Genomic DNA, 27692 nt, shown 5'->3' on the forward strand with positions numbered 1-27692 from the left:
TATGCTTTACACAAATAAACAGTTATTAACATTTTTAAAAATAAAATGTTGAAGGTAAAAGGTAAATTGCTTATTTACAAAAACATTCCAGTTGAAATTTTGTACTAAAACTTATCCTTATTCTTGAGTCATACAAAAAGGGGCAATAAGAGAGGTTAAATTCAGTTAGTATCACAGTAACAGGGGGACATTAAACACACACTCTTAATTTTAAAAATAAATAAATATTATTTTAGTAAAGGTTTTATTTTTTTAAACAATAAATAATATCAACAAAAATTGACATTTTTTGAGGATTTGTTTATTTTTGTTTGTTTTTGAATATCAAAATTTATTTGTATTTTTCCATATGTAATGTTTTTTTGCCGCTGTAGAAACATTTGAAATATGCTAGACCCACAAGATGAAACACACAAGTACAAAATAGAAGCATAACTAAAGGAGCAAAAATTGTGAACAAATGAAAGGAAGAATATGTGTAAGAAAAGGACAGTCGTGGTTGGAGCAGCAGGTAAAGTAATTATGTTTAAAATCAGTGTTGTTGTCTTTTCACTAAATATAAAATAGGCCAAATAGGACATTCGGAGCATGCAGAGTAGCAAAAAACTATTTGCTCTGCAAAGATATAAAATAGAGTAAAGTCTACCTGTGCAGAGAATAAACTAACTGTGAATGTGTAGTAATTTAAATGTATCCAGTGCTTTGTTGTTTGCCGCCCGCCCCGTACCACGGCACCGTTGCACCTCCGGGTCCATTTCTTCTTCTTCTCTCTTTTTACAGGTTTGGTCTATGCCCTTATTTTGAAAGAATGACTTCCGTTCATATTGTTATATAGTAACTCGAAGAAGCGCCTCTAAGTTCGGAAGTCTGAAAAAGTTACCGCACCTCCACAATGACGGCATCGAGTTTCAGGGACTGCAAGGTTAGTGGCGTTACATCGTCGTCATAAGGTCGCGGCGACTTTGGCTGGAAAAGTGTGTTGAATTCAATTAAATCACATTAAATGTGATGTGGCCCGAAGCCATCAAAAAGTTGGTGACGTGTGCAGATTTCTCAGGCGGACTTTATTAAAGAGAGAGACAATAGTGCGTATCGATAATAACGTTACTGTAGCTCAGGGGCGTCTCTCGGATTTTGATACATCTGGCGCTTAGCCGCTTAGCCCAGAAGAGTGAAGCAGCGAAATGTTTAGACATAACCACTCTCAGACAGCAGCTTGCTGTTACGTGCGCCTGCTGCCAGCCTGACTGCTGTTTTGGGTGAATGACGTCACGTGCGACCTGGAGGTGTTAACCACTTGTGTGCCAAATCTTTATTTATTTATTTTTTAATTAACATTCGGGGCTAATTAAAAAACATCCGGGGCTTTAGCCTAGGGACGCCACTGCTGTAGCTCACTGTGTGGGTGTGCGCGTGTGTGCAAACACCTGCAGTGCCGAGTGTATATATACAGTATTTACATTGGCATCATTCGGCTGTTTCCTCCCTCACAGGCATGGATAGCAGAAGGTCTTCCGTTGTCCACCAGCAGTAATGAGGCGTGTAAACTATATGATGCCATCCTTACTCAGGTAACAAACCCATACAGTACACACACACACACACACACACTAATATTGTCTGCATTTACAATTTCACGACATGTCCTTTCTGTTTGGCTCCTAGTATGTGAAATGGCGGAACGATGAGACCGTGGGAGGATTTGAAGGATGCTTCTCTGCCATCCAGGCAGCTGACCCTAACTTTGGTAAAAGGAGGTGCATGTGCTCGACCGTTATTTATTCATTTAATTCAAGCTTTTGCTTTACGATGGTATGTCCCGATGGGACACGGGAACTCAGGCAGCAGCAGAGGTAAAACATTTGAAAATATTAAATATTAAAGGAGACAACAGCGGACCGTTGTTTAAAGTTCAGAATAATAAAACAATTTAACAGTATTAAATATATATCTACTGCTAAAATACCCTAATTAGAATGAGTGTGACCTGAGATACCTTAAGACGTCGACACACTCGGGTGCTTCGAGGGAGCGACGACCAAGGTCATCGTCATCTGTTCGGCTAAACAAGCACTTTCCAAATAGACCTTTGGAAGTGTCATGAAACAGGAGTGCACATGAAGCACAAGCTAACGAATAACAATGCCAGCTAACGAACAACCAGCAATCAGCATCCAGATGAACCAGTTCCATGACACCCGGGGTTTGGCATGCGAGCTGGGTGGAATGACTCAATTCATGGAAGGGAGTTATTATAATCAATGTAGTTTTTCAAATCCTTTGCCTTTCCTGCCATTATAAGTCAAAATGTCTGCGTGGATATGTATCGCAGTGACTTCCTGTGCTGTCATGTATTTAGCAGCGGCATCGACCCGTTGACCTTGATGATTAGAGGTCGCTGCAGTTTACCATCACGAGTTTGAGCTCTCAAGTGTTTTCAATTGTTGTTCGTGCAAATTAATCACGCTGTTATTGTGCAGGTTCGATTATTAATGCTCCCGTGAACCTGCATTGCTGCTTTTGATTATAACTGAAAATATGAGGTCAGGCCATTGGAATGTTGGCTGGTTGCATAATGAAGACAAATTGAGGTGGTACGGTTTAAGTTTAATAACATTGTTACCACTTAGTCAATAGGTGTAATAACAGTTGTATTTGCATGGAAAACAAAGCATCTGTCAAACAATATTTGCATTTATAGGTAACTTTGTAAGCACACATATCTTTGCGGTAGTTGTTGTTGTTGTTTTGTTGTTGTTGTAGGATTAATAACATGTTTAGTTTTTTTATTTTCCAAATATTTTCACAATGCAAAAGAGCATGCAGAACATGCAGAGCACGCTCCATTAAACATGACAGAACATTACACAGCAAGGTAGAAAAAGGAAGGAAATAAGAATACACAAGTAGAAGAAATAAAATTAATAACGTACACAAAATAAAAGGTAAATAGAAAATTCCCCCTAACCAAATAGGAAAAAAAAAAGTTTGTGCATAGGATGATGACACAGCAAAGAGATACAGTGCATGATTCAGAGCTCCACATATGTACAGTCCTCTGGCACCGTTAGTGTTGTACCCATGTGTTCCAAATAAGGCTGCCAGATATACAAAAATAACTTATATTTATTTTTGGGACTATAAGTAATTATACAACTGTTGGATTAATAACATGTTGAACAGGTATTCCCATGTCATTCATGACTGGACATTGAACATTACATTTCATTTAGCTGACGCTTTTATCCAAAGCGTCTATCAGTCTGAGGGATATCGATGTGCATGTGATTTTTGCCATGTAAACTGTTAAATTGCATTAAGAAAGTGCGGAAGAAAGGTCCAATGTTCTCTGTTCTCCCTGTAGTCATGGGCCACGTGATCACTGCGGGTCTGGAGCTGATGTCTACGGCGAGCTCCCCCCGTCTGAACGAGAGCCTGGCCAGCTCCGTGAGGCGGACGGTGGAGCTGGCCACCAGCCAGGTCCTCTCTCCTCGAGAGAGGCTCCACGTCCAGGCCTTGGAGCACCAGTCACATGGGTAAGGTCCACAGCCAGGTCCTCCCTCCTAGAGAGGGGCTCCATGGAGGACTAGTCACATGGGTAAGGTCCACAGCCAGGTCCTCCCTCCTAGAGAGAGGCTCCATGGAGGACTAGTCACATGGGTAAGGTCCACAGCCAGGTCCTCTCTCTTAGAGAGGGGCTCCATGGAGGACTAGTCACATGGGTAAGGTCCACAGCCAGGTCCTCCCTCTTAGAGAGGGGCTCCATGGAGCACCAGTCACATGGGTAAGGTCCACAGCCAGGTCCTCCCTCCTAGAGAGGGGCTCCATGGAGCACCAGTCACATGGGTAAGGTCCACAGCCAGGTCCTCCCTCCTAGAGAGGGGTTCCATGGAGGACTAGTCACATGGGTAAGGTCCACAGCCAGGTCCTCCCTCCTAGAGAGGGGCTCCATGGAGCACCAGTCACATGGGTAAGGTCCACAGCCAGGTCCTCTCTCCTAGAGAGGGGCTCCATGGAGGACTAGTCACATGGGTAAGGTCCACAGCCAGGTCCTCCCTCCTAGAGAGGGGCTCCATGGAGCACCAGTCACATGGGTAAGGTCCACAGCCAGGTCCTCCCTCCTAGAGAGGGGCTCCATGGAGGACCAGTCACATGGGTAAGGTCCACAGCCAGGTCCTCCCTCCTAGAGAGGGGCTCCATGGAGGACCAGTCACATGGGTAAGGTCCACAGCCAGGTCCTCCCTCCTAGAGAGGGGCTCCATGGAGTACTAGTCACATGTGTAAGGTCCACAGCCAGGTCCTCCCTCCTAGAGAGGGGCTCCATGGAGCACTAGTCACATGTGTAAGGTCCACAGCCAGGTCCTCCCTCCTAGAGAGGGGCTCCATGGAGCACTAGTCACATGTGTAAGGTCCACAGCCAGGTCCTCCCTCCTAGAGAGGGGCTCCATGTCCACGTTGCATATACACTCCGTCATAATGCTCACACACATACTGTATATTACGATCTTTAAAAATCATCACTAATCATCAATTAAAGGGTACCTGTAGTGAAAGCGAATATGTAGCCAGATCAAAAGATAATGTGTTTCTAAAGGTTATTCATGCACTGACGGTCCAGTATTCAATAACAATACGTAGTTTAGGCTGTTCAAAGTCCTCAACTCCGACATGCGACAGTGCACTGGAGCTTGAATATGTCGCGGGTGGTGTGACGTCAAATCGTTGATAGATCGACAGCCAGCCACAGCGGATGTGTTCAGATACCAATATAAACAACGTCGAGCGCTCGCAAACAAATGCTGAGAGATTGACAATATGGACGATGAAAGATTGTCTGATTCAGCAACTGGATACTTGTTTGAACCTTTAAAAGCAGACTATCCCCATTTAGTGAATTGTGACAGCGATGATAGCGATGATTCTGATGAAGTTGATGCCGAAGGACCGCGGTCCAGATGCTTCACCGTGCGGACCGTGCACGCAAGTCGGCGGACGTTTGGTGCAGTTGTGGAAATGTGCCACAAAAACAGACATAGAGTGCATTTGTTGTAAAGAGCACGAACTTATGTCCGATGATATAGTGTCATTAGACCTCATCTGCTTCACACAAAGCGTGAGCTTGATAGCTACATCGCGCATAAGCCAGCGCTGGAGATGTCTTTCATTGATGCAATGTTCGCCGACATGTTCGGGGTGCTAGTGACTTTTCTTTGCTCCGTCCGTCCGATCTCGCGCAAACCGGTGTCGGAGCTCCGCGACGCGCAGACGGCGGGCAGAGGACTGTCAACGCAACACGTAGAGACAGAAATGACATGCTGCTGCTGTAATGTGGCGCTATAGAGAAAGTGACAGGGGGGCGGACCAATTTTTTTAAATGTCATGCGATCTACCAATACTACGCCGCGATCGACTGGCAGGTCGCCGCGATCGACGTATTGAGCACCCCTGATATAGATTGTGTAATTCTTGAGGCTACCGATCTATCCCAAGAAGCAACGCGTGTAGAAGTGGCTCCGGATTGGCTGAATTCCTTTCAACGACTCAACGTCATAGTTAGCTTTGACATGAGTAAATAACTAGCAAAATGTCTGCGCCCTGAAGCGTTCACGGACTCGGAATGTTGACAAAGAAATGTAAATCCTCGGGCTATGCGTGACTTGTTGACAATAGCGGCGGGGTAAATATGATTTATTTGATGCGCCGAATGGATGTAGCATGTTGTTGTTTTGCACTACAGGTACCCTTTAAACAACAAAATCATCTTATAATGTTGTGCAAGCGTCTTTCTCAATAACATGTTTATGACAAAAACTGCATTCAAAATAACACGAAGAACATTTTACCATCCTCTTGGTTGTTCAAGTCGTGCCTTTTGTTGGATTTAATTGCTTTATTGCTCTGTTGAAGCTTTATTTATCGATATAGATTGTAGACCTTTAGCCCAAAGGTACGCACGTGTTCTGGCTGATCAATGTATTCTTTGTTTTAGAACAAGTAGCCTTGTGTTGTTACTTAGCCTCTCAGTCTCCCGCTGAGCTCAGGATTTGCCAAGTTGCTGCTCAACGGGTCTCTTATTTATTCATGCACACTAAAAAGATTTAAAGAGTAACCAAGCGATTCCAAGTAATATCAGACATTCAGCCCGAATGGAATGATCTTTAGTTTTACACCCACGGTTACGCCGCTGCAGGCATTCAACTGTGAGATTGGCAGTCGAGTCGTCTCCCAAGATGTTCAGGGTCACTCCTTAGACAAAGTTGAGCTAAATATACCACACATCACGTACAAATGTAATAAACCAAACCAATGCACTTACTGCAAGTTGCTTTTTTTTCTTCTAGAAACATAAACTGGAGTATATTCACATGGATATTCTGCATCGAGCTTCTTTAGTATGGGATGTATTTTTATTAAATTTTTTCAAGATTGTGTATTTGAAAAGCTATGTGCTATTTGTCACCCCTTATATCAAACAAATGACAATACAATAATCTCACAAAAGATCCATTTCCACTGATTTAATAAACTAATGCAGTTAGTCAACGTTGGTAAACAAAACAGATCTTTTCTTAATTTGAACCCATGACGCCAGAGGGCATTTCCTGTGAAAGAATCTCGTCTTTTTAAACTAGAATGTGTCTGAACTCCTCTGTTTGGGTCCCATGTGAGAGTCACATGCTTCAGATACACAACAGTCATCTGTGTGCCAAAGCCTCTTATGTAAATTTCAGTCACACATTGCAGCAAGTCATATTCGGGTTCCATCTGCAGTGTCTTATTTCCCCGGGGTATCGTATTATAAACTGTAATATTGAGGATGACATTTTTTGTTTCTCAATATTTTCTTCGAGTTTTGCAAGGGCCTTTAATTTCTTCCGTTCAGCACATAGTATTGGATTAGATCAGATATGTACTTTACTCATCCCCAGGGGCACAGGTATTTGAAGCAGCAGCAAACATATTTACAATATATACAATACAATAAAATGAAATAGCAGTGCAGGACACATTACATTTAAGAATTTAAATAATAAAGGAAATGCTTATGTAAAAACGAAAGTGTCTACAGTGTATCTAGTATACTGTTGTTGTTGTGTATTTTAAAAGGTATAGGTAGAAGCAAAAATTATTATATATTCTTATCCTAATTTATTATTTTTAAATAATCAGATACTGAATATGAAATAAAGAAAAATAATGAAGAAAAAATAATAACTATATATATATACATACATCTTCCATATACATATGTTTCAATCACACTTATAACCATCAACAATTGTTTTATAAACAATCCTTTTGAAAACCCTAAATGAGTTGACCATTCTTACATCCATTCTAACGTTGTTTCATAATTGGACTCCTACAATAGAAATACATCTTTTAATCTCTTTTTTAGCTTTTTGTAAAGTAAACACACAAACATCTCTCAAATCATCTACACTCATGTAATGACAACAACCTTCGTACACAGTCTGGCAGTGACTTTGCTTTAGCTCTGTACATTTTCTGCATTATCTTATTATAAACCAAATCATTACATTTCATAACATGTGATCTGTAAAACAATGGATTTGTGTGCTCATCGTAGCCAACATTATTTATGATGCGTATCGCTCGTTTTTGTAACAAAACAGTTGAATTTATTGCCGTGTTATTGTAACACCCGGTTCTGTTTCTCCTGTGTTCCGTGTCTCCTATATCTCCTCTGTGTCTTCTCTGTCTTAATTGTTTAATTTCCTGCACCTGCCCTCAGCCACTCTTGTCTCGTTACTGTCTGATGTCGTACACCTGTGTTCCCCCCCCTATATATTGTGTCAGTCTTTCCCTTGTCTCCTGTCGGATAATCGTCTATAGATCTGTGTCCTTTTCCCGTCGTCCTGTCTGTCTTCCTGGTTCTGCCTGTTGACCCTTCCCGCCCTGAGCCTGGATTCTCTGCCTGCCCCTTTTGGACCTTGTTTTTTGTAAACTGTTTTGCCTCATTAAAGAGTGCTTTATTTTGTTATTTAGATTGCGTCCAGCCTGTCCCTCTGCGCCTGAGCCTCACCCCGTCACTAGAACCTGACAGTTATTGATTCTGATGGCTCACCGTCGATGTCTCTAACAGTGCCTGGTTTTCCTTGCAGACGCTTTACGGCGGCCTGCGACGTGTGGGAGGACATCCTGGTGGACCACCCCACCGACCTGCTGGCTCTCAAGTTCGCTCATGATGGTTACTTCTACATCGGAGCCCAAGCCTGCCTTCGGGACTCTGTGGCCCGGGTGCTGCCCTACTGGAAACCACACACGCCTTTGTACAGGTACAGAAGACTGCCAACTTTACAAGAACTTTATAGCACTTTATAATCATGTAATAACAACTCAATGTATTGGCCGAGTACTATATGTGATGGGAGGGAAGGTGGGCTTACAGTATACATACATACATACCTACATACATACATACATACAGACATATATATATTTATATACATACATACACAATGGGAGTGAATGAGCCTCCATAGGCCTTAATCTATTATGAAAAATCCCTGCTTACTAATGAACTGACTCGCTGCACATGAACTAATCCTGATTATATGCACAGTGTGAAGTACTGAGCATTTTGATATCTACTAGATACAATAGCTGAAATGTAAATGAATACAATAACTGTCACGGGATTGTTTTGACTTTTATTTGACAGTTATCAATAAGCTGTCATAGCACCGATCTACAAAGAATGTGGCATGTCAATCATCTCAAGAGCATAAAGCTGTAAGAAGAAACAAATAAAAGGCCAATGTACTATTCTATTTCATGTTTATGGCATACTATATGCCATTACCTTTTAAAACTATACTGTGACTGTCATGCTCGACTAAGACTTTTGCGTGACATTTTTATGACATTCTACACTGTCATTCTTATGAAATACAATGCCATGACACTTTAATTACATTTTTATTACTTTTTTAATGACCATGTTTATGCCATTTTTTTATTGCATTTTTAATGGAATACAATACAATTCTGTTATTAATGACACTTTTATGTTTTGTGCCAAAAAATAAATCCGTCATTGCAGAATTCATAAATACTAGTTTCTGGAGTAGATACAAACATTAGTTATGCAACTTTGTATGTAACCACATTGTCTTTTTTAAATCGTAGGTGAGGAAGAAAAGGCATAAAAAAAAGAATAAACTAAGATGTATGCAAGAAAATATGCAGTTTTTACGTAGATCACAGATTAAAGTCCCAGAGACGCACACGCAGATGGCTTGGATGCTAGTGTACCTGTGTAGTGCAGGTGTGGCTGGTGAGCTGGTGGTGGTCAGCAAAGTGTGTGGAGAAGCCAGCGAGTGTTTGAAGAAGAGGCTGTTGAGCTGCGAAGGGTTAATATCTCTCACGCGGCGGGAAGCCTCGCTCCTCGCCCTGCAATCACGCACGTCCTTCAGGGCTGAAAACTCTCCACAAGTAAATGTTTGTGTTCCTCATAGTCAAAGTCCACGCCCTGTGGAGGCGAGTCACACGGAAACCAGATCCAGTTCATATTGAATCATTTTATGGTAACGTTGATGTCCCGCAGCAATTATATCTTCAAGCTCAAATCCTCAACAGACTGGGACAGCGACAATAAAAGCCCATATTGCCATTAAGCAGTTATTTTCAGGCAGTTATCAGCATAACCAAACGTTGATCATGTTGACTTTTAAATATAAAAAGCTAGTTGGGGTCATTTCACTCTCTCGTGTTCCCCCGCAGTCGTCATTTCTGGTTGCGTGCGTTTTGTCCCCTCAGCTACCTGAAAGGATTGTATGCCTTCGGTCTCCTGGAGAATCGCGACTACGACCAGGCTGAGAAAGTAGCCATGGAGGTGAGACGGCCTCCTCCGTCGTAGTCTATTGTGAACGCTGTTGTAGAGGCCGGGTGCCCCGGGCTGTCACTCCAGCTCGGAAACGATTAATAAGAAGCATACAAAACGTAACATGAGATCTTAATTTAAACTCGAGCGCGCCTTTCTTTTTGATTTTGCTTTGGTGTGAGAAACACAGCATTTAATTGTGTTCTGCATTTGCACTTATTCTCCTTCGCCTGTCGGCGCAGGGCCTCGCTCTGACTCCGGATGACGCGTGGGCTGTCCACTCCATCGCCCATGTTTATGAGATGAAAGCCGAGGTGGACAAAGGCTTGAAATTCATGGAAAGCACAGAGAAAGACTGGCAGGTACTTGTGCTCTTTCTTCCCAAGTGTGTGTGTGTTTTTATGAAAGAAATCCTTTTAGCAACCATGTTCTGTCCAGCTGGTGCCATGAAATGCAATTACACACTGAAATAGCCCACGGATCAATATTTCTAAAGTGTTATTGTTTTCTTGTCAGGTGTCTGACGTGCTGGCCAGTCATAACTATTGGCATTGGGCTCTATTCTTCATCGAGAAGGTAAATACTGTAATGAGCTTTCTCATCCGAGCGAATAGCTGGCAGGAAGAGTGCTTATGATATCCCTTCCCCCGGGTCATTGGAAGTCTGAAGTTGATTACACTGCGAGATTAATTTGTGTTTGCATCTGTTTGCACAGTCTATCAAGCCCTCTTGTCGCTCACATCTGGACGTGTTCACGTTCACCTTTCTCACCTCCTCTTCCTCCTTCCTCCACAGGGCCAATACGAAGCCGCTCTGCAAATATTCGATTCTCAGGTTGGTTTGAGGCGTCGCTTTCGCGTTTTTTCTATCGGTCTGAGTGCATCCACACTGAGTCACGCATGTACCGACACACTGGGGATCGGGACTAAAAGCCATGTTTTGTGCTTGTTCTGAGCCAAGAAGGCAAATGGAAGTCAAATCCACGTGATGGCACATTTCCGTGTCGACTGCCAGAGGTGATTCTTGTTGTACTCCCTCTAAAAATAGGACACACGAGAGCATTCGGTAATGTTACTTCACATTGTCATATAAAAGCAAACAGAAATTCTGACGTCAAGTTAGATGAATGTCATGAATGTTTTAAACCGCTCGCGCTGGGGGAGTTACCGCCAGACGTAAAAGTGTCTCTTAAAAAATGCATCGCTCTGGAAAATGTCAGGGTGCAGATGAAGCTGCACGTTACATGCGTGTTCGAGGTGAGTAAAGTACACGTTTGTCCCGCATTAGGTGTTCAGACGCTGCAAAATTACGGGATCTATGCTGGACACCGTGGACGCCTGTTCAATGCTCTGCAGACTGGAAATGGAGGGTAAGATACGGGCCGGCGTGGCGGTTCACAAGCAAAACCAAGTCTGCATTAAGCAAATTGGAAAGGTAGTTTTATTCTTACCGTTCATCGAAAGGAAATACGACATGTCGGACAAATTCTGTAAACGATGCAAGTTACTTCTTCAAATGATACCGATAGAGTTGCACGACGCAAACTGTAATAGCATATGAAGGCCATGGGTCTGTGGGTGGGTGTTTTATTATTCATTATTATAATTAATTTGTTATTTAAAAAAATAATTATTTCCTGTTTTCTTCTTTACAATTGTAATCTGATTGAAACATACACAAAACAAATGAAAATGATCCCTTTGTATCATATTGTGCATTATCAATAAAGTATATATATTTTTAAAAAGTATAATTATAAAAATGATACCGATTGGCCGACTGAAGGTGTTGCAACATTTGCTAATGTTATGCTGACCGGCTGATTTAAGACGTTACGTTCTTCTAATGAGGGGAGATCAGTTATCATACCTCATTCCTCTGAAACTAAACTAACTGTGTTGGTACGGCTGCAATTAACAGAACTTCTGACCACATGTTCTCAGTCCGTTCCACTACAGCGGAGTCCAAATGACCCGCGTACATTTCAAGATTTCAATTATGTGGCCTTTGTGCAGCCTTCAAGCGTTATATCTGTGTGTGTCAGGTGTGTGCGTGCAGGACCGCTGGCGAGAGCTGCTCCAGGTAACACGGCCCCACACCGACGATCACGTGACCTTGTTTAACGACCTCCACTTCCTCATGGCGTCGCTGGGAGCCAAAGAGAGCGGCACGTCTCAGCGTCTGCTGGAGGGCCTCCAGGAGTTGGCCAGGTGAGTCGCGCGCCGTTTCTTCTTACGTAAAGAACGGAGACACACACAGCGAAGGCGGAGCGGAGGATGGCGAGGGGGGGGGCGCATGCGGCCCGTCTCAGAGACCGGAGTCTTCCCGCTGTAGCAGATGTACCAGTGGACCTCTCCATGTTGACAGGCGTGCATCCCACAGAAAAAGCGACCAATTAAAACCAGGTTTTTTTTTTTAATCAATACATTTTTCAGGGTTATGTTATATCATACAAGTCACAATAGTTTGAGAGTGATGCACCTTCGGGGGGTTAAAGTACATTTCCCAAGTAGGAAACAGGAATGTTCTCTGCTCACAGCTCTACTTTGAGTCATCAGGCATGACATGAGGATGTTGGAGCTTTACATTTATTTAATGCCATCACTCCGTGCTTTGGAAGGAATTCACGCACAGGTTAACATCTTCATATATTTTCCCATTTATTATTTTCACATAATTCCTCTGACAAACAGAGGCAGTGACTCTCAGATTAAGCCGTATGGACTCTTTGGCCTCGCAGTGAAGGGAATCCCACTGAGATGTTAAGTGCATGCTTTAATATCTCCTGTCAGTCTGTAAAAGAAATAAACCAGCCTGCAGTTTCTACCATGGATTTAGTTGATGTTAATGTTTCTTTTAAGTAGGAGATTACATGCATTGGTAAGCAACATTTACGACTTTCATTTCATGGAACCTGAAGAGTTCCCTCTAAAAATGGCAGGAGCCTCGTCCTCTGAAGTAACCGTTCTCTCCCGAGCTCCCAATCGTCTGCAAAGCAGTTTATTGTTTGTTTACCATCTCTAAAGGTTAAGGATTAAAAAAAAGTACAATATTGCTTAAATAAATTGATTGTCCCCACAGAGAGCCAGGGGACAATCATCAGCATCAGCTGGCGGGGACCACCGGCGTGGCCATGTGCCAGGCCTTGATGGAGTACGACCAGGGCCACTACGATCGAACAGTGCAGCTCCTGTACCCTCTGCGCTACCGCGTGGTGAATATAGGGGGCAGCGATGCACAGGTAAGGTCTCTGGTGAACTCAAAGCACAACAAGTAAACGACATCGAGTCCAAACCAGAACTGCTCGAGGCTTCTCTCTCTTCCTCCCGAGATGACATTGATCATACTGCATCGAGACTTCTTGAAAAACGGAAAGCCCCGTGGTTGTGAAACAGGCCAGGGGTGACGAACACTCTGCATAAGAGCCGGTCGCTGCATGAACACGTGCCACAGTGTGAGGATGTTCAAATGAATAATGAATCTGTGATGGATGCTGATGGACTTTATGCTCCATGCGTTCAGAGATCTACTCCCCGAGGTGCAACATTGTCCATACATATACAGGACACAAACGGGTAGGAGGACTGTATGCGGGGTTATGATTACTAATGGTTTTATCCACTGTTGTTCTCAGAGGGACGTCTTCAATCAACTGCTTATTCATGCGGCCGTGAAATCAGAGAACAAGCACCATCAGAAACTGGGCAGGTAATGCACAACAGGGATTCCCCGGCAAACAGAAGCCTCAATCTTCTCCTTCTGCGGTCGCCATGTGTGTGTATGTGGAAGTCTGCTAAGAGTTTTATGGAAAAGGGGAAAACGAACCAGCCCTGTGTACTCTTTGAAGCGCTGGATTTCATCATGATCCAGTACGCATTCTGTTGGGAATGAAGCCGTCCACTCCAGTTGCCAGAACACGAGCCGTACGCTCCCATTACGCAACCCACATCCCCTCGTCTGTACACGGCGTTCGGCTTTTATTATTGACCAGCTCGCCGTCTCGGCTCGCCTCTGTAAATCTGTGTGTAAAAGTGTATCCGGTTCCGTGTTCCTGCAGATGTCTGCTGCTGGAGCGCGACGCCGTGAGGCCCAACTCCCTCCTGACGGGCCGCCTGATGCAGAGGGCGCTGGCGCTTCACAGCTAGGCGGAGCGCTCCTCGTCGAGCGCCACGATCTGACGTGCCGGGGTTCCTCTGGAGTCTGGGCTCATTTTCTCGATTTTACCAAAAAAAAAGTAAATTCACCTTTTCAAGGCTTTTGCATATGACACATACCCACGTGTTATACATCAAACATTCCAGAATATTCTCAGCTCTATATACAATGAGGCCCAATTGTCCTCAGGCACAAGTGGAAAGAGAAAATATGTCCCTAAAGCTGAAAATTGAAGTTTGATTTTTCATATTCTTTACATCTCTTGTGAAAACACACCTTTACTCATGTGGACGAACTGTTTTGGTGTTTGAAATTGGTTTACCAAAGGTTCAAGTTCACAAAAGCAGTGAAATATCTGAATACAATGCTAGATACATGTAAATAAATGTCTAAAACCAAATTTAGTTTTATCGTTTTTTGAGTAGAAATGATGTGGTCCGTCACACCATTCACCAAAATGATAAGAATGGGACTGAGAAATAAGGTAAAATAAATATTTTTAAAAATGGAAACAGTGAAAAACGCGGTGCTGCGGGCGTTGACTTCAAAGGGTTAAGAAAAGACCGCTTTACCAACCAGCGGCCATCTGGCACGGACGCCAGAACACCAGAACCTTTCCACGGCGCCTCAGCGTGGAGCTCGGCGCTCTTTTAGATGCAGACCTTTTAAGCTCTGCAAAGTGAACACATTCATACTGCGAGTCAACATGTGACATTTAAATATACATGCGTTTGGAATAAAATCAATACAATAGCCACGTACAAAAGCAACAGACTTTGAATTTTGCATGTGATACCTTTCGAGCAACTACTTAAAGTGCACTCCGCTTATAAACCTGGAGGCAACAGCATGTTTAAAAATACGAGATGTATTCAATGTCGCAGTGATACACAAGCAATAAATACAACAAAAAAACGAAGATACCCTTGCACATGTCAGCCGAGCGGAGCACTGCCAGTTCTTTTCTTCCCGTCTCTTCCCCCCGCGGCGGCCCGCTCTCACAACACCGAGTTATCTCATCTTGGATCTGAGAGATCAGGATCTGGGACAGCACGACGCCGGCAACCTAGAGGACAGCAGCGGCCACTTCAGGGTGCACAGCAGACTCTCGGTGACCGTGCAGCGTGCGCCGAGCAGCTCGAGGTGCCTCGTGCTCTTTAGGCACGAGGAGGAACAGATGCAACGTGAGATACGCTCGTGTCACTTGAATTTACTGTATAGTCGAATTAACTCTTTATATACCGCACACACACACCCCTTCCGATGGAGCTGAACACAACGTGTTTCTCTCGGCGAGAACACACAGGAACGCATCATTTAACTTTGAATGTGACTTGTTATGCCGACAAATCCAGTGATTGTGTTCGGTTCAAATGTGCGCGAGAACCTCGTTTTCAGATTTCCAAGGCAAACTGGAATATTAGTGCAACTGTTTTGAAGAGACTCGTGGGTAATTCACATGCTTCCCTCTTAGAAGAATCTTTGGGGACCCAAAAAGCCAGAAATGAGAACAAGGCCGCTCAGGTAAAAGAGCTGCTCGCTGTGGAGGAATGAATCATTCTGATAAGTAAGCGCGCTAACTATTTAGAGGCAGCATTTTGATAAGTGCTTATTTCATTTCACGGCCAATCAAACTTGTTTGACTTGACTTATTAACGGTGCTCCATGTTGTATTTTAGGTGCTCAGTGAGAAGGAGGCATAAAAGCTCACATTTCCGCACGCAGACTTCCACCTCGGCTGCATTAACCTGCGCTTTCGGTCTAGAACAGTGCAATAAATGAATAATGTGCAGTTAAAAATTCATTGTCCCAGTGTGCCTAGTTACTGCCGTCGAGGTATAACCCTCCATTTTAAATCAGTTCTATCCCAGTGGCCTCACGTTAACTCTTTTTAAAAATATATATAAACCCCCCCTACTGCAAGTGTGTGTGTGTGTGGATTGATGAAGCGTTGCCCAAACTACTTTTTCAGCCTCGTACTTTTTTAGTCGGCCGTTGAGGGAGCAGGTTGATTCCTACTGTGGGTACGGAAAGTATTCAGACCCCTGTAAAATGTTAACTTTTTGTTTCATTGCAGCCATTTGCTAAAATCCAAAAAGTTCATTTTATTTCTCATTAATGTCCACTCGGCACCCCATCTTGACAGAAAAAAAAGAAATGTAGAAATGTGTGCAAATTTATTAAAAAAGAAAAACTGAAATATCACATGGTCATAAGTATTCAGACAGACATTTCTCCGTTTCTGTTTTTTTCTGTCAAGATGGGGTGCTGAGTGTGCATTAATGAGAAATAAAATGAACTTCTGGGATCTTAGCAAATGGCTGCAATGAAACGAGTGAAAAATTCAAAGGGGTCTGAATACTTTCCGTACCCACTGTATATTGACTTGCAAGGTTCCCTATGTGCTGTGAGGGGAGGATGGTGATAGTGTGTGTGTGAGAGAGCTTATTCAAAATGAGACTAGAGCCATTTCTCAGCCAGTATTGTCTGAGGTCACACATGTTAAATGGCTGTTGTCAATCACCGTGTTTACATGCATTCGAATAACTGGCTTAGTCGGACTGAAATCGAATTATCCGTTTCATGTAAACACCTTTGTTCGACTATGTGCGGTCCGACTACGATCCGATTGACACCCCTGGATAACTCGATCCGATCCGGTTGATAATTCGACTATCGCGGCATGTAACGGTGAATTGGATTAGGAACTGGACTTTGCGTCTTTGCGCATGCTTGAGATCCCGCCGCCCTCCTCCCTCCCATGTCGTGACCCGGAAGTCGAAAGAGACGATAAGTTGTCACTATTAACATCATGCAAGAATAGTAGAGGGATGTAGCTTCGCCCTGCTCTCTGTTCGCCATCTTTCTCGAAATGTTGATGTTGTTGTTAGTTGTTGTTGGTAGTGGTGAAGAGGTCAAGCGGAAATGGCTGTATCACCACGAGTTGTAATGAAAACAGCGCCACCTATCGTATCGGATATGACATGCTTTCGGCCAATGATTCGAATTACTCACTGCCATGTATATTGGGATAACAGCTGATCCCCCAAAAGATAGCATAGTCCGACTAAAGCAAGATTCGAATTATACCATCATGTAAACGCACTGATTGAGTGTGCAGACTGAAGTAGAGTCCTGCGTACCTGAGGCAAAGCCAGGCCCAAGGCGAGAGCGCCAACCAGCAGCAGATGAGACTCGATCCACACCACGGCTTTGTCCACGCAGCCTACCGGGTAGATTGACTTGTTGGCCTCCAGGTGGCTCTTGGTTTGAACCCCAAAACCGCACATGGTGTTGATCACCGTCTGTGTGCCAGATGGACAAAGGTGGAGACAGGGAGACAGAAACACGGGAGAGTTTGAGAGGAGGGATCGTCTTCGGGCTCCACTCTTTTCTCCACGTCTATTAGACCGCGATGTTGAGACGAGACTCTCGCAGGCCGCCGTGTTGTTTTCATTTGACGACGCATTCACGACCGTGACAGCCGAGGGAGAGCGCCGCAGATGCCTGTTGGTTAGAGGAGGGGAACGATGACAGCAAAACGAGCCACGTCCATCTGATGTGCCGAGAAAGACTAATGGGTCCCTGAAGTAAGCCGTGCAGTGCCGGCTACGAGCGGCAGGCTGCAGCACAGCAACAGCTGCTCCAGTGGTTAATTAATTGATTTTTCAACCCACGTGGAGAGAGGTTGCTGTGATCTGTATATATTCTTAGCGTGATTGATCTACACGGACTCTTTTGTTCACTGACTTTTGTTCACGGACAGGTTAGACAAGCATTTGAAATGTGTCATTGTGTGAGTGCAAATGAGTGTATTCACGCCTTCATGAGCACAGTATTTACATATATCCTGCTCGTGCTCCGGCATCCTTATCTGCGCACCTTTCATTCGGTGGCGAGTCGTGTTGCTTCTGTGCAGATGAAAATGTAATCGAGCCTCCGTGAAAAAAAGACAAAATGCCACCACGGCTGACACTGCTTCAAAGGTAAGTCGTGATACTGTAGATTGCACATCATATGGCATATACACGACATGCTCTATATATCGAAGGTGAGATACATATACCAGTTTATTAGCATGGGCTTAATTTGAGCCAATTTACTCTTGATTATTAACTTAATTGCGATCGATTGTTGCCAAAGGACTCATGGAGCTCATGAAACCTGCAGATTCTCCACAAGGAGGAAACTGGTTGGTCATTATCAGACCAGTTATGACAACTTTCTTCAAACAATGAAACTTTTTCATTATTCTATACGATGACATTGAAAAAAAAAGTTTTACACAGTGACTACACTGAGACTTTTTTTCAAAATACTTTACTGTGACTTATTTTAAAAGTGCGATAATATGACATTTAATGGCTTTCTTTCAAAATACTATACGACAACTTTTTAATGACCTTTTTTCATTTGACACAGAAGTTGTGGTCGTGGCTGCGAGGAGTTGTCTCCTGAAGTCCACTCACAACAACTTGAAAGCGGTCTTTATCTCATATTTACGTTTAGCCATTCTTCCATCTACATTTTTTATGAATGTGCAAGTCATGTAGTTTTCATCCTACATAATATATTATTTATGACCACTAAAACAGCCATTAATGGGCACTACACCAGACATATTTGTACTTCTGAACACATGTGAGCTGTGCATAGTTATCCAGTGGTCCGGGACCAGGATGATGTTCTTTTTTTTGTTGCCTATTACAAAACAGTTAACGCATTTGCTATTACACAATTATTACTTCCCCGAAAAGAAAACATGGGACTCTCAAAGCACCACCAGAGTGTCAAAGCCACACGTGTGATATTTGCACATGTTAGAATGAGGTAAGATCAGTGATCCCTATAGCTAGTCTATGCTGCCGGCGATCGGATCACCCTGGCCCCCTCCCCGGCCCGCCGCCCGGTCTACACAGCGGGGGGATGCTTGCCCCTGCGGGTGCTGAGCCCACAGGGTGGCCCCGTAGCCGAAGGCCCGGCCGCCAGGCTGGCTCAAGGAGGGTTCCCCGGTTCCCACCTGTTTTGATGAAACCATCGCCACCAAAAAGGCTGTTTTTAGTGATACAAATGTAATGAATGGTTCCATCTTATAGAGGCTCAAATGGGGCCCTTGTCATTACACCCAGGTGTGTAGCACCCTGCATAAACCAAGGGCCAGTACTTGGCTGCCTGGTGGCTTCCCATCTATCCCAACATGACAAGCGGAGATGGCAGCCAAGTACACGTTAACTGAAGGTGAAAGACCCTGGTTGACTCTTGTGAACCATGGCTGATGCAGATGCCACCCATCAGAGCAAAACAACACATGGCTTTGCTCTGATTGATGGCAGCTGCATCATCCATGCTTGTGAGTATCGGTGTTAAGTGTCTCTGCAACATCCCGAGTGGCTGTGATGATCTCTACGCGCCTCACTTGAGTCAAACGTCCTTTCATAGGCGGCGAGTTCAGCTCGATACCTAGAAACACGATGTTTCGGGAGGGAGACAATGTGCTCTTCTCCCAGCTCAGCAGAGACCCCGCACTGTGAAGATGATTTATCAGGAAGGTCCTGGCCTCAATCGAGGCTCCGGGCTCAAATTTACATTTCTGGCCCTGACGGTCTCCTGTGGGACTGGGCAGGGAGCTGTAGTTATTACATATTTTGACTTCAGAGTGTGCGTTGGTAGTGTGTGAACATGTCCCGGCTGCACACGGAGATTACGTCCGATGCTAAAGCTTGATGACAAACATTGAATATTGTTTGGCGGGGATGGTTTTGTGTACTCGCCGTGCAGCTTTCACTGGGACGAAGCTGGGCCTGACCAGTATTATGTTCTGTATTATTAGACGTCGGAGTAATGATCCAATATTACGGAGCTCTGTTGTTTCTCGCCTCTTACCGCCGAAGCAGAGTGCTGCCTGAGGCAGTCCAAAAGGACGTCTGGACCGACCTCTCACACCGCTGCCCGCCGCTCAGCTGCCTCTGAAGCCCCGGAAGCTCTGCCCTGGAGCCCTCTGGCACCGCGTTGGAGTCTGGATAGGGGAGCGAGTCTTCTGAGGGGATCCCCAGGAACAACCCACCACTTTAGTCAGGTGGTGCAGCACAGGGAGAGAGAGAGAGAGAGAGGAGAGGGAGAGAGAGAGGGAGAGGCGAGGCCGGAATTGTGAGCATCTTGGTGAATTAAGAGCTGAATAAGCACGTTGTTACTATATATACTGCTTGGCAGGCTCAGTGATGGAGGCCTGAGGGGTGAAACCACAGCCTGTCATGGCCAGGTTCAGACTCGGTGGAAAGGGCTAACGCTTTATTCAGTGGATGCTCCCGAGACACAGCATAAGACTTGTAGGCTATGATCCTTGGAGTTTGAAATGAAGTCAAACTAAGCACAGAGCACTTTGCTTCCCACAAGGACAACTCAGTAAGAAAATGCTTCTAATGTTCAAAGGTTTACATTACTTTCCAGTTAGTGGTTTCCCATTCAGTTACGAATAAGTTTGTCAACGCATCACGTGTGTCATGTGGCTCCACACAAAGGAATCGCACACCTCTCCAGGAACAGGAGTGCAGCAGGAGTAAGGCACGGCACAGCGCTCGGAGCTGGAGTTCTCATGTGTACAGTTAAAGTACAGGTTCCAAGACCAGTCCGTGTCGTTGTTCCACCCGCAGCACTTGAACTGAGAGAAACGGAGAGACAAAGAGGAGAGCGCAGCAGGTTTATATTTAGAAGCTGCGAGCTGCCAGTCTGGGCTTCTCCCGTGAGAAAGCCCAGACTCACGTGTGCCAGTGAAGAGGAAGAGGATTATCACATGAAGAGGCCCGCGGAGCACAGGACCTGAATGCAACATGTTGCCTCTCATGTGGAAATCCCTCGCCAAGGAAAGAACATCAAACATAAGTCATTCGGTGATGTGGTCTTTTGTTGTGGGTTCCTGGTTAGGGGCTCATATGCAATAAACCACGCGCTGTGATCAATTTGAAGCGATGCACACACAAGACATGCGAGGCTCTGTAGGTGTAAATGACCAGAGCACCTCTTTCTGGTTGTAATCCATCAGGTTCTGCAGATCCAGGTCATCCCTGTAGTGCACGATGGCTTTCTTCACAAACTTTCCCAAAGCACCGCGGGTCTAAGAGAGGTGACATGTGGGAGAGTAAACACAGAATGACAGCTGTACAGGTTCAACATGAAGTCCTTTTGTTCCTGTTTTGTAAACACAGTGTACAAACTTCACCCCTCCAGCGAGAGAGAGAGGGAGTGCAAAGGTGGACGAGCAAGCTGGAGAATGAAGGGAGGGAGGAAGGGAGGAAGGGAGGGAGGGGAACAAAGCCAAGAAGGATACAACTTTACTTCCCGATTGTTTCGCGGTAGTTACTTTCCAAAGCCCAAATAAAGGCATCCATACCCACTCACACACCAGCAGGAGGAAGCCGTATGTATGTAATGGATGCAGCATAAAGATTTTCTGTCTGTTCTCTCCGTCTGTGTCTCTGCTCAGTCACTGACCGATATAGCAGAGACGGGGAAAACAAAGAAGCACTTAAGAACACGCAGCGACAGGTGTGTGACAAAGTGGAGGCGTTTGACCCCTGGATGAGAACCGGCTGCAGGCTCTGGTTTATTGGCTCGGGGTTAGATGGTCAGCCAAGTAATAAGAACAGACTCAATCCAGGCAGAGGGGAGGGCCTCTGTGGATACAGCACACGTCTGTGCATTGGTTTTTAGGAAGTTGTAGCATAATAATAATAATAATGGATTCTATTTATAAGGCACTCTTCATCCAAGAATATCAGAGTGCCACAGAGCCAGTACATGGTTAAAACTAACTATAATAAAAAAAAAAAAAGGAATATTTGACACGAGTCATAAAAATCAACTCAGACATAAACGCCTTCCTGAATAAAAAGGTTTTTAGGCCAGTCCAGTGTCTGTGTTGCCCTCAGGTGGTCAGGGAGACTGTTGCACAAGCAGGCGCTGCTGAGCTAAAGGCCCGGTCGCCCACATCACTTTTCATTGATTGATTGATTGATTTTTGATTGATATATTTATTTGTCGTTTGCCAGAGTACAGGTACAAAAGCATCGAAATTACAAGAAAGGGTGGATGAAAGATTACAGCATAACATGAGGGAAGAAGGCGAGAAAAAACACCAACCCCCCAACTATGCCCCGAGAGGGGTACAGTGTGGGAGCAGGAAAAAAACACCTTAGCACATAAGCACATACATTTAGACATGACTTGCAACGAGTAGGAAGGGGGGAGGGGAGGTAATCCAACAACTGGGTGATCTAAGCCCATCCATTGGGGGCAGAAGGTAACCAGCACCGACAAGCAGCCAGCCGGTCCGGCGCCAACACAGCAGCGCCAGCACAGCCCCGTCCGGTCACACTGGGGGTGAAAAGCAGGCGAAGGCGTGGGATGGGGGGAGGGGGGTAGTGAATGCGAATCAGTATTATTGAAAGTTCGTGTGTGCGTGTTCTGGTATGTCGTCCTCCCCCAGGCCACAACAGACAGAGTTCTCAGTCCGCAAGATGGTCATATTAACATTGCTTTTCAATACACCTTCAATTACGCTCTGATTGACCATATCGGCAAGCACAGGACCACAGGACAGCGCCACCCAGTGTACATATATAGTTACATTTTCATCAACACATTTGACTCCTACGGCTATCTTTTAATTACATTCGTCGTGTCTCAATGAGCAGGCTACTGAAGCGCTCAGTGAGCGGTGAACTCCTCAGGATCATATCTGGGATCATTTCAAATCTTAGTTCAATCCATTTCTCAAGAGGGATCAGGTGTGTATTTATGTTTAATCCGGTGGCTTTGTTTAGATTAGATGTACTTTTACCTTTATTTTTCATAACATATACAGAATGGATGTTGCATTGCACTGCAAATGTATTCGTTATAAAAAGGCCACACACACATTTTACACATGAGCTTATGGGCTACAAACGGCGCGCAGTGTTCGGCTCTTCATTGAATCTATAACATACATGGTCTTATAGATATGAGTATGAAGGGGACACATAACATCCTCTTGTGTGCTTTGTACGGCCGCATCCTGTGGGATGTATCTCAACAATACGGCAGCAGAGCAGAAACTGCGAGTGAAATATAATGGTAATAATACAATTATTCATGCCTTTGAGATCAATGTACACGACGCATACCAAATACACAGCGCGCACACAAACAGGTTTTACGCTGTAGTAGATAATTGGTTGAATTTGCCCATTTGTTTGTCATCAGCTCCACTTGAGCTGAACACAAAAGCCCAGATGAAATATAAATGAAGTCCATTGATTTGTTTGAAAATTCTGTAACGACGATTTCAAACTAGAAGCGGTAGATTCACACAATAAAATAGTTTATTATTGTAATTTATTTGCTTTCATGACCTATGAGAGCATTTTCATTGTATTAAGTTTTTATATTTTCACAGAAAATATATTGAATGGAAATCTCCATCCTTTAGAAATCTCTAAACAAGGAAGGTCTTGATTATACGGACTTGAGTTCAGTTGTAATATATGCTAATAGGAGCATTGTAATGAGCCACTGAACTTTAAAAATTCATTAAGCTTGAAATGAACTTCTGAAAACAGTTTGCTGAAGGCTCTCTGAATTGTTCTCGTTATCGCCGACATTAGAACAGGTTCTGTTGATTAATAGCTGAATCAAAATAGCCTAAAATCTTTATCCTGATGTCGTTTCACTAAGTTGTTGGAGTATTTTGACGCCGTTTCCCCCGGTCTCTCGTCCTGTCTCTCCACGTGGTGCAGGATGCTCGTGGGCGCCGGGCTCCCAGCGCCACAACTCCCCATGTCATTAGCGGCAAAGTCTCCTTCAAGGGATCTGTTGAAATGGAACATTTGGTGTCGCAGCATTTGAATCATTTAGCGAGGACGGATGCTGCGAGGGTTGTTAAACTGCTCTGTTTAGCAGCAGGCAGTCCGAGCGCTGACAGGGAGCACGAGGGAGAGCACAGGTATCGTATCAACCGGCATCAGGCACAGCGATGTCAGAGGACGCTTGTGTTTTCATTCTCAGCAGAGCCCGAATGTGATGTTACTTTAAAGTAAATATGTTGATTGGTGGATACATAGGAATGCATAAACATACACATGCAGTCGTTGAGTGGATTACCTGTTCGACTACACGGGCATTATTATTCAATGATCCGAAAAATGGGGTTACAAAAGTGATTATTGTTTTGTTCATGGACAGAAAAAATAATTCTTCTCACACAATTATATTTATTCTTTGGGCTATCTCGAGACTATTTTTTTCCTTGTTAAATTATGTATAATAGTCCCTCTTGCGGCTCTGAAACTCATCCATATTTATCCAATATCATCTTGTATGTATCAATTCCATAATACATACTAATTGCATGCTCTAGGGCACTTCATACAAAGTATACTGTTCATCAGTACAATAATTTAACACAGGTTCATTTTATGGTAACGCCAAATCCAAATAGTCGGTGTGATGTTAATGTTTAACGCTGGATGGTTGGCTGATGGAACGAGAGCCGCGGAGAGGCAATTGAACCGCTCCAAATCCCAGATCTTGACCCTTTAAGACTAATGAGACAAAACTAAAGGTCAGAATCTGGGACACGGCTTTAGTCTTGTTTGCACGTCAGGGTACCGCCCCCACTTCCTCGTGGCTTTAAATCTTGGGAAAATAGTATTCATCAACAGTGCACACAGAAAGTGCACTACTGTATATTTGGTCACTTTTACAGTTTATACACATTACATATGTATCGTATGTATGTGGTACATTTGTGATATTTAGACACTCATAGACATGCTAGCTGTTAGGACTAGGGATGGGAAGTAATAAGATATTATTACTTAATTTATCAATTCCCTTATAAATGGAAAAATAGTAGTACACTAGTTCTCTTTCATCCTTCCTGACCGCGTGCACACGCAGGTCGAGTCTTTATACCGACAAAGTCATGCGTGACCTCGGACAACCCCAGCCAGGTATAATCTCCGGGATCATCCCTGAGATCAGTCCTACGGAATCTTTTTTGTGTGTTCATGATATTTCGAGGGACCAAGAAGAACTTTGGCGGTCGTCTAGGATTCAAAGAACCGTAGTACATCCATAACCCACGTGTCATTATATCTCTGTGTGAACAGTGGAGAAAGCCTGATGCCTAACATTTCAACATGTTAAAATAAAAGGTGCAGCGACCACATACCCCAGGAAATCTCCCCTCGCCTGGACATTGCATCAACATTCCTTTTAACGTGTTGATTAAAAAAATGTATGCATCCAAAAAGTCTGAAGTGGGATAATCCCTAATATCAGAGAACCACTATGTGCATGCAGAGCTGTGGCGAGTACAGGAGTAAAAAAATAAAATATGTTAATGATGTTAACAACCGACAGTACAGTCAAGGTAGTCATCATCGGCTTCCGTTCACCTGTTAGAGGGCCGGATCATCCAACTGTTTTAGTTTCCTCGTCTTGGGAACACTGTAATAGGACTGGTGGTCAAAACTATGAATATAAGGCCTACACTTTAATGAACTGAAATTATACTGAACGTATTTAGTGACGTGGATTGACGTCAGTTCCTGAAAGAATGAGGATGCTTTCCTCTCCTTTCTGGCTTAAAGACAGCGATATAAACAATGGCTTCCACTGTGTTGCTGTCTCCGTATGCTGTGTGGCTCTGACATTGACAAGACGTTCCCCCGGTGGGCTCAGTGGGCCAATCTGTGGGCTCCAATTTGATGCGTTGTTAAGTTTAATACATTGTCGTTTACAAATGCCCAGAATGTCTAAAAGCTGCAGAATATGCTAAATCACTGGAGCTCAGGGGTATTCATGGTTGATATGTGTCACTGTGGAAGACAACTGGAGACCAGATGTGACCTGAGAGGGAGTGTTAATGTTAGAATACTAATCAGGTACACAGAGTAGTCAGATGTGTACATACCTGATCAGAGTAGAAGAAGCCCAGAACTGCGATGGCAAGCTGAGTGAGGAAGACCAATGTGAGGCTGAAGGAGAACTGGAGTAAGAAACGACACATAGAGATATTGAAACACAGTTTGACTAATCCAGAAATCATATGTGTTGTTACACAGGATGTGTACGACTTGGCTCTGGATTGGATGTGATGCGAGCTGCCATATCGTAAGCGAAGCACAGCGCCAGTATTGGTAATGCGTCTATTACTGTCTTGAGGAGGCGAATGTTTTCTCGGAGGGCTCCGATGCAACCACAGAAAGTGATGAAGAACATGACCACCCCCGCCACAATTAGGATGACAGCCGGGTCGATCAGGATCGTGTCCCGCACCGCATCTGGCAGGAAGACAGGAAAAGCTCACATTTAATCGTCTAGCCTACTCTGTTCCCACCTTAAATGCTTCCATTTGTCAAACCATTATTTATTCTAAACTAATTAATTCCCTCCCTCTCTCCTATTTTGTTTTCCAATCATCCAATCCTACACACCGGCTGCCTTCATTCTTTAAAAAAAATATGAATGCTCTGTTGTGGATTACGCAGATATAATCAGGCGGGTGGGCCCAGGTAAATCCTTTCCGCTTCTGTCCATGTTGCAAATTAAATGTGAAAATAATGACACAAGGTCAAATGAGGATAGAGCTCAAATCCGGCGACCCACTAAACATATCAGGTGATTGCATTGTGGCTCAACAGGTGTGCAGCTAAAAGAGGCCACCATCTTGCAGAAGCAACAGTTTATTACAGGAATAAGTTGATCTAGAGTAAATATGTCAAATAACTGAAAATAAAATCAATCATGTTCTATAGCTGAAACACAGTAAAGTAAACAATTTCTGTAGAGCTTGAGAAGTATAGAAAAGTGCTACTATATGTAACACCCGGTTCTGTTTCTCCTGTGTTCCGTGTCTCCTATGTCTCCTCTGTGTCTTCTCTGTCTTAATTGTTTAATTCCCTGCACCTGCCCTCAGCCACTCTTGTCTCGTTACTGTCTGATGTCGTACACCTGTTTCCCCCCCTATATATTGTGTCAGTCTTTCCCTTGTCTGCTGTCGGATTGTCGTCTCTAGTTCCGTGTCTTTTTCCCGTCGTCTCTGATCCTGCCTGCTTCGACTCTGCCTGCCTGCCCCTTTTGGACCTTGTTTTTTTTGTAAACTGTTTTGCCTCATTAAAGAGTGCTTTTTTGGTTATTTATATTGCGTCCAGCCTGTCTCTGCGCCTGAGCTTCACCCCGTCAAAAGAACCTGACACTATATGCACCTGCTTATGTAAGTGTGTCACATATAAATATATATATAAGTATACATATATATACCTGTAGCTTTCTGGACTTGAGCATACACCCCGATGGCAACAATCAACAAGGATAACACCTGTGAAAAAGAGATACATGTAAATATAAAGATATAAAGAGTAAATTCACTGGAGATCCAAAACCAGGTCATTGGAGAGTGTTCTGCCGGACATTTTTGGGATATAAGCTTATTATTATGAAAGATAGAGCCACTCTCATCTCTAACAGCGTAAATTCAAAGGTATAAAAAAAAAAGACTTGCCATCTCCTCTAATGGTGTGTTCACACCGGACGCGTCAAAATTTTGACGCGCGTCGAGATTACATGTTATGGTGTGTTCACACCGGACGCGTCAAAATTTTGACGCGCGTCGAGATTACATGTTAAGTCAATGCAAAGCTGCGTCGAA

The 27692-nt window shown here is 44.0% G+C and overlaps 2 protein-coding genes across 2 annotated transcripts; one reads left to right on the top strand and one right to left on the bottom strand.

Moving 5' to 3' along the window:
• Positions 1-820: 820 nt before the first annotated feature.
• On the top strand, positions 821-14402 carry ttc38 (tetratricopeptide repeat domain 38). Its single transcript, XM_056416954.1, has 14 exons — positions 821-922; positions 1494-1571; positions 1666-1747; positions 3365-3536; positions 8127-8300; positions 9784-9859; positions 10090-10209; positions 10364-10423; positions 10643-10681; positions 11135-11216; positions 11892-12057; positions 12929-13088; positions 13482-13555; positions 13905-14402. The coding sequence occupies exons 1-14, from the start codon at positions 893-895 to the stop codon at positions 13990-13992; spliced, it is 1401 nt and encodes a 466-aa protein (XP_056272929.1). The 5' UTR covers positions 821-892; the 3' UTR covers positions 13993-14402.
• Positions 14365-27456, bottom strand: tspan33b (tetraspanin 33b). The gene is made up of 8 exons (XM_056416248.1): positions 27427-27456; positions 27305-27362; positions 26198-26325; positions 25956-26030; positions 21018-21113; positions 20532-20660; positions 17146-17307; positions 14365-15068 (listed from the first exon to the last, which is right to left on the bottom strand). Exons 1-8 carry the CDS (start codon positions 27454-27456, stop codon positions 14856-14858), a joined length of 891 nt encoding a protein of 296 aa, XP_056272223.1. The 3' UTR covers positions 14365-14855.
• Positions 27457-27692: the final 236 nt, after the last annotated feature.

Source organism: Pseudoliparis swirei, chromosome 6 (genome assembly GCF_029220125.1).
Source record: "Pseudoliparis swirei isolate HS2019 ecotype Mariana Trench chromosome 6, NWPU_hadal_v1, whole genome shotgun sequence".
Classification (NCBI taxonomy): domain Eukaryota; kingdom Metazoa; phylum Chordata; class Actinopteri; order Perciformes; family Liparidae; genus Pseudoliparis; species Pseudoliparis swirei.

What these genes read in the sequence shown, in the direction of transcription:
- tspan33b (XM_056416248.1), bottom strand. Translation starts at nt 27,456, where the DNA reads ATGTCCGGCAGAACACTCTCCAATGACCTG. An exon ending in GAACACTCTCCAATGACCTG is followed by an intron (nt 27,363 to 27,426) that starts GTTTTGGATCTC and finishes TCTTTTTCACAG; the next exon opens with GTGTTATCCTTGTTGATTGT. An exon ending in TGGGCCTGGCTTTGCCTCAG is followed by an intron (nt 15,069 to 17,145) that starts GTACGCAGGACT and finishes GCTGTCCTCTAG; the next exon opens with GTTGCCGGCGTCGTGCTGTC.
- ttc38 (XM_056416954.1), top strand. Translation starts at nt 893, where the DNA reads ATGACGGCATCGAGTTTCAGGGACTGCAAG. An exon ending in CTCTATTCTTCATCGAGAAG is followed by an intron (nt 10,424 to 10,642) that starts GTAAATACTGTA and finishes CTTCCTCCACAG; the next exon opens with GGCCAATACGAAGCCGCTCT. An exon ending in TAGGGGGCAGCGATGCACAG is followed by an intron (nt 13,089 to 13,481) that starts GTAAGGTCTCTG and finishes TGTTGTTCTCAG; the next exon opens with AGGGACGTCTTCAATCAACT.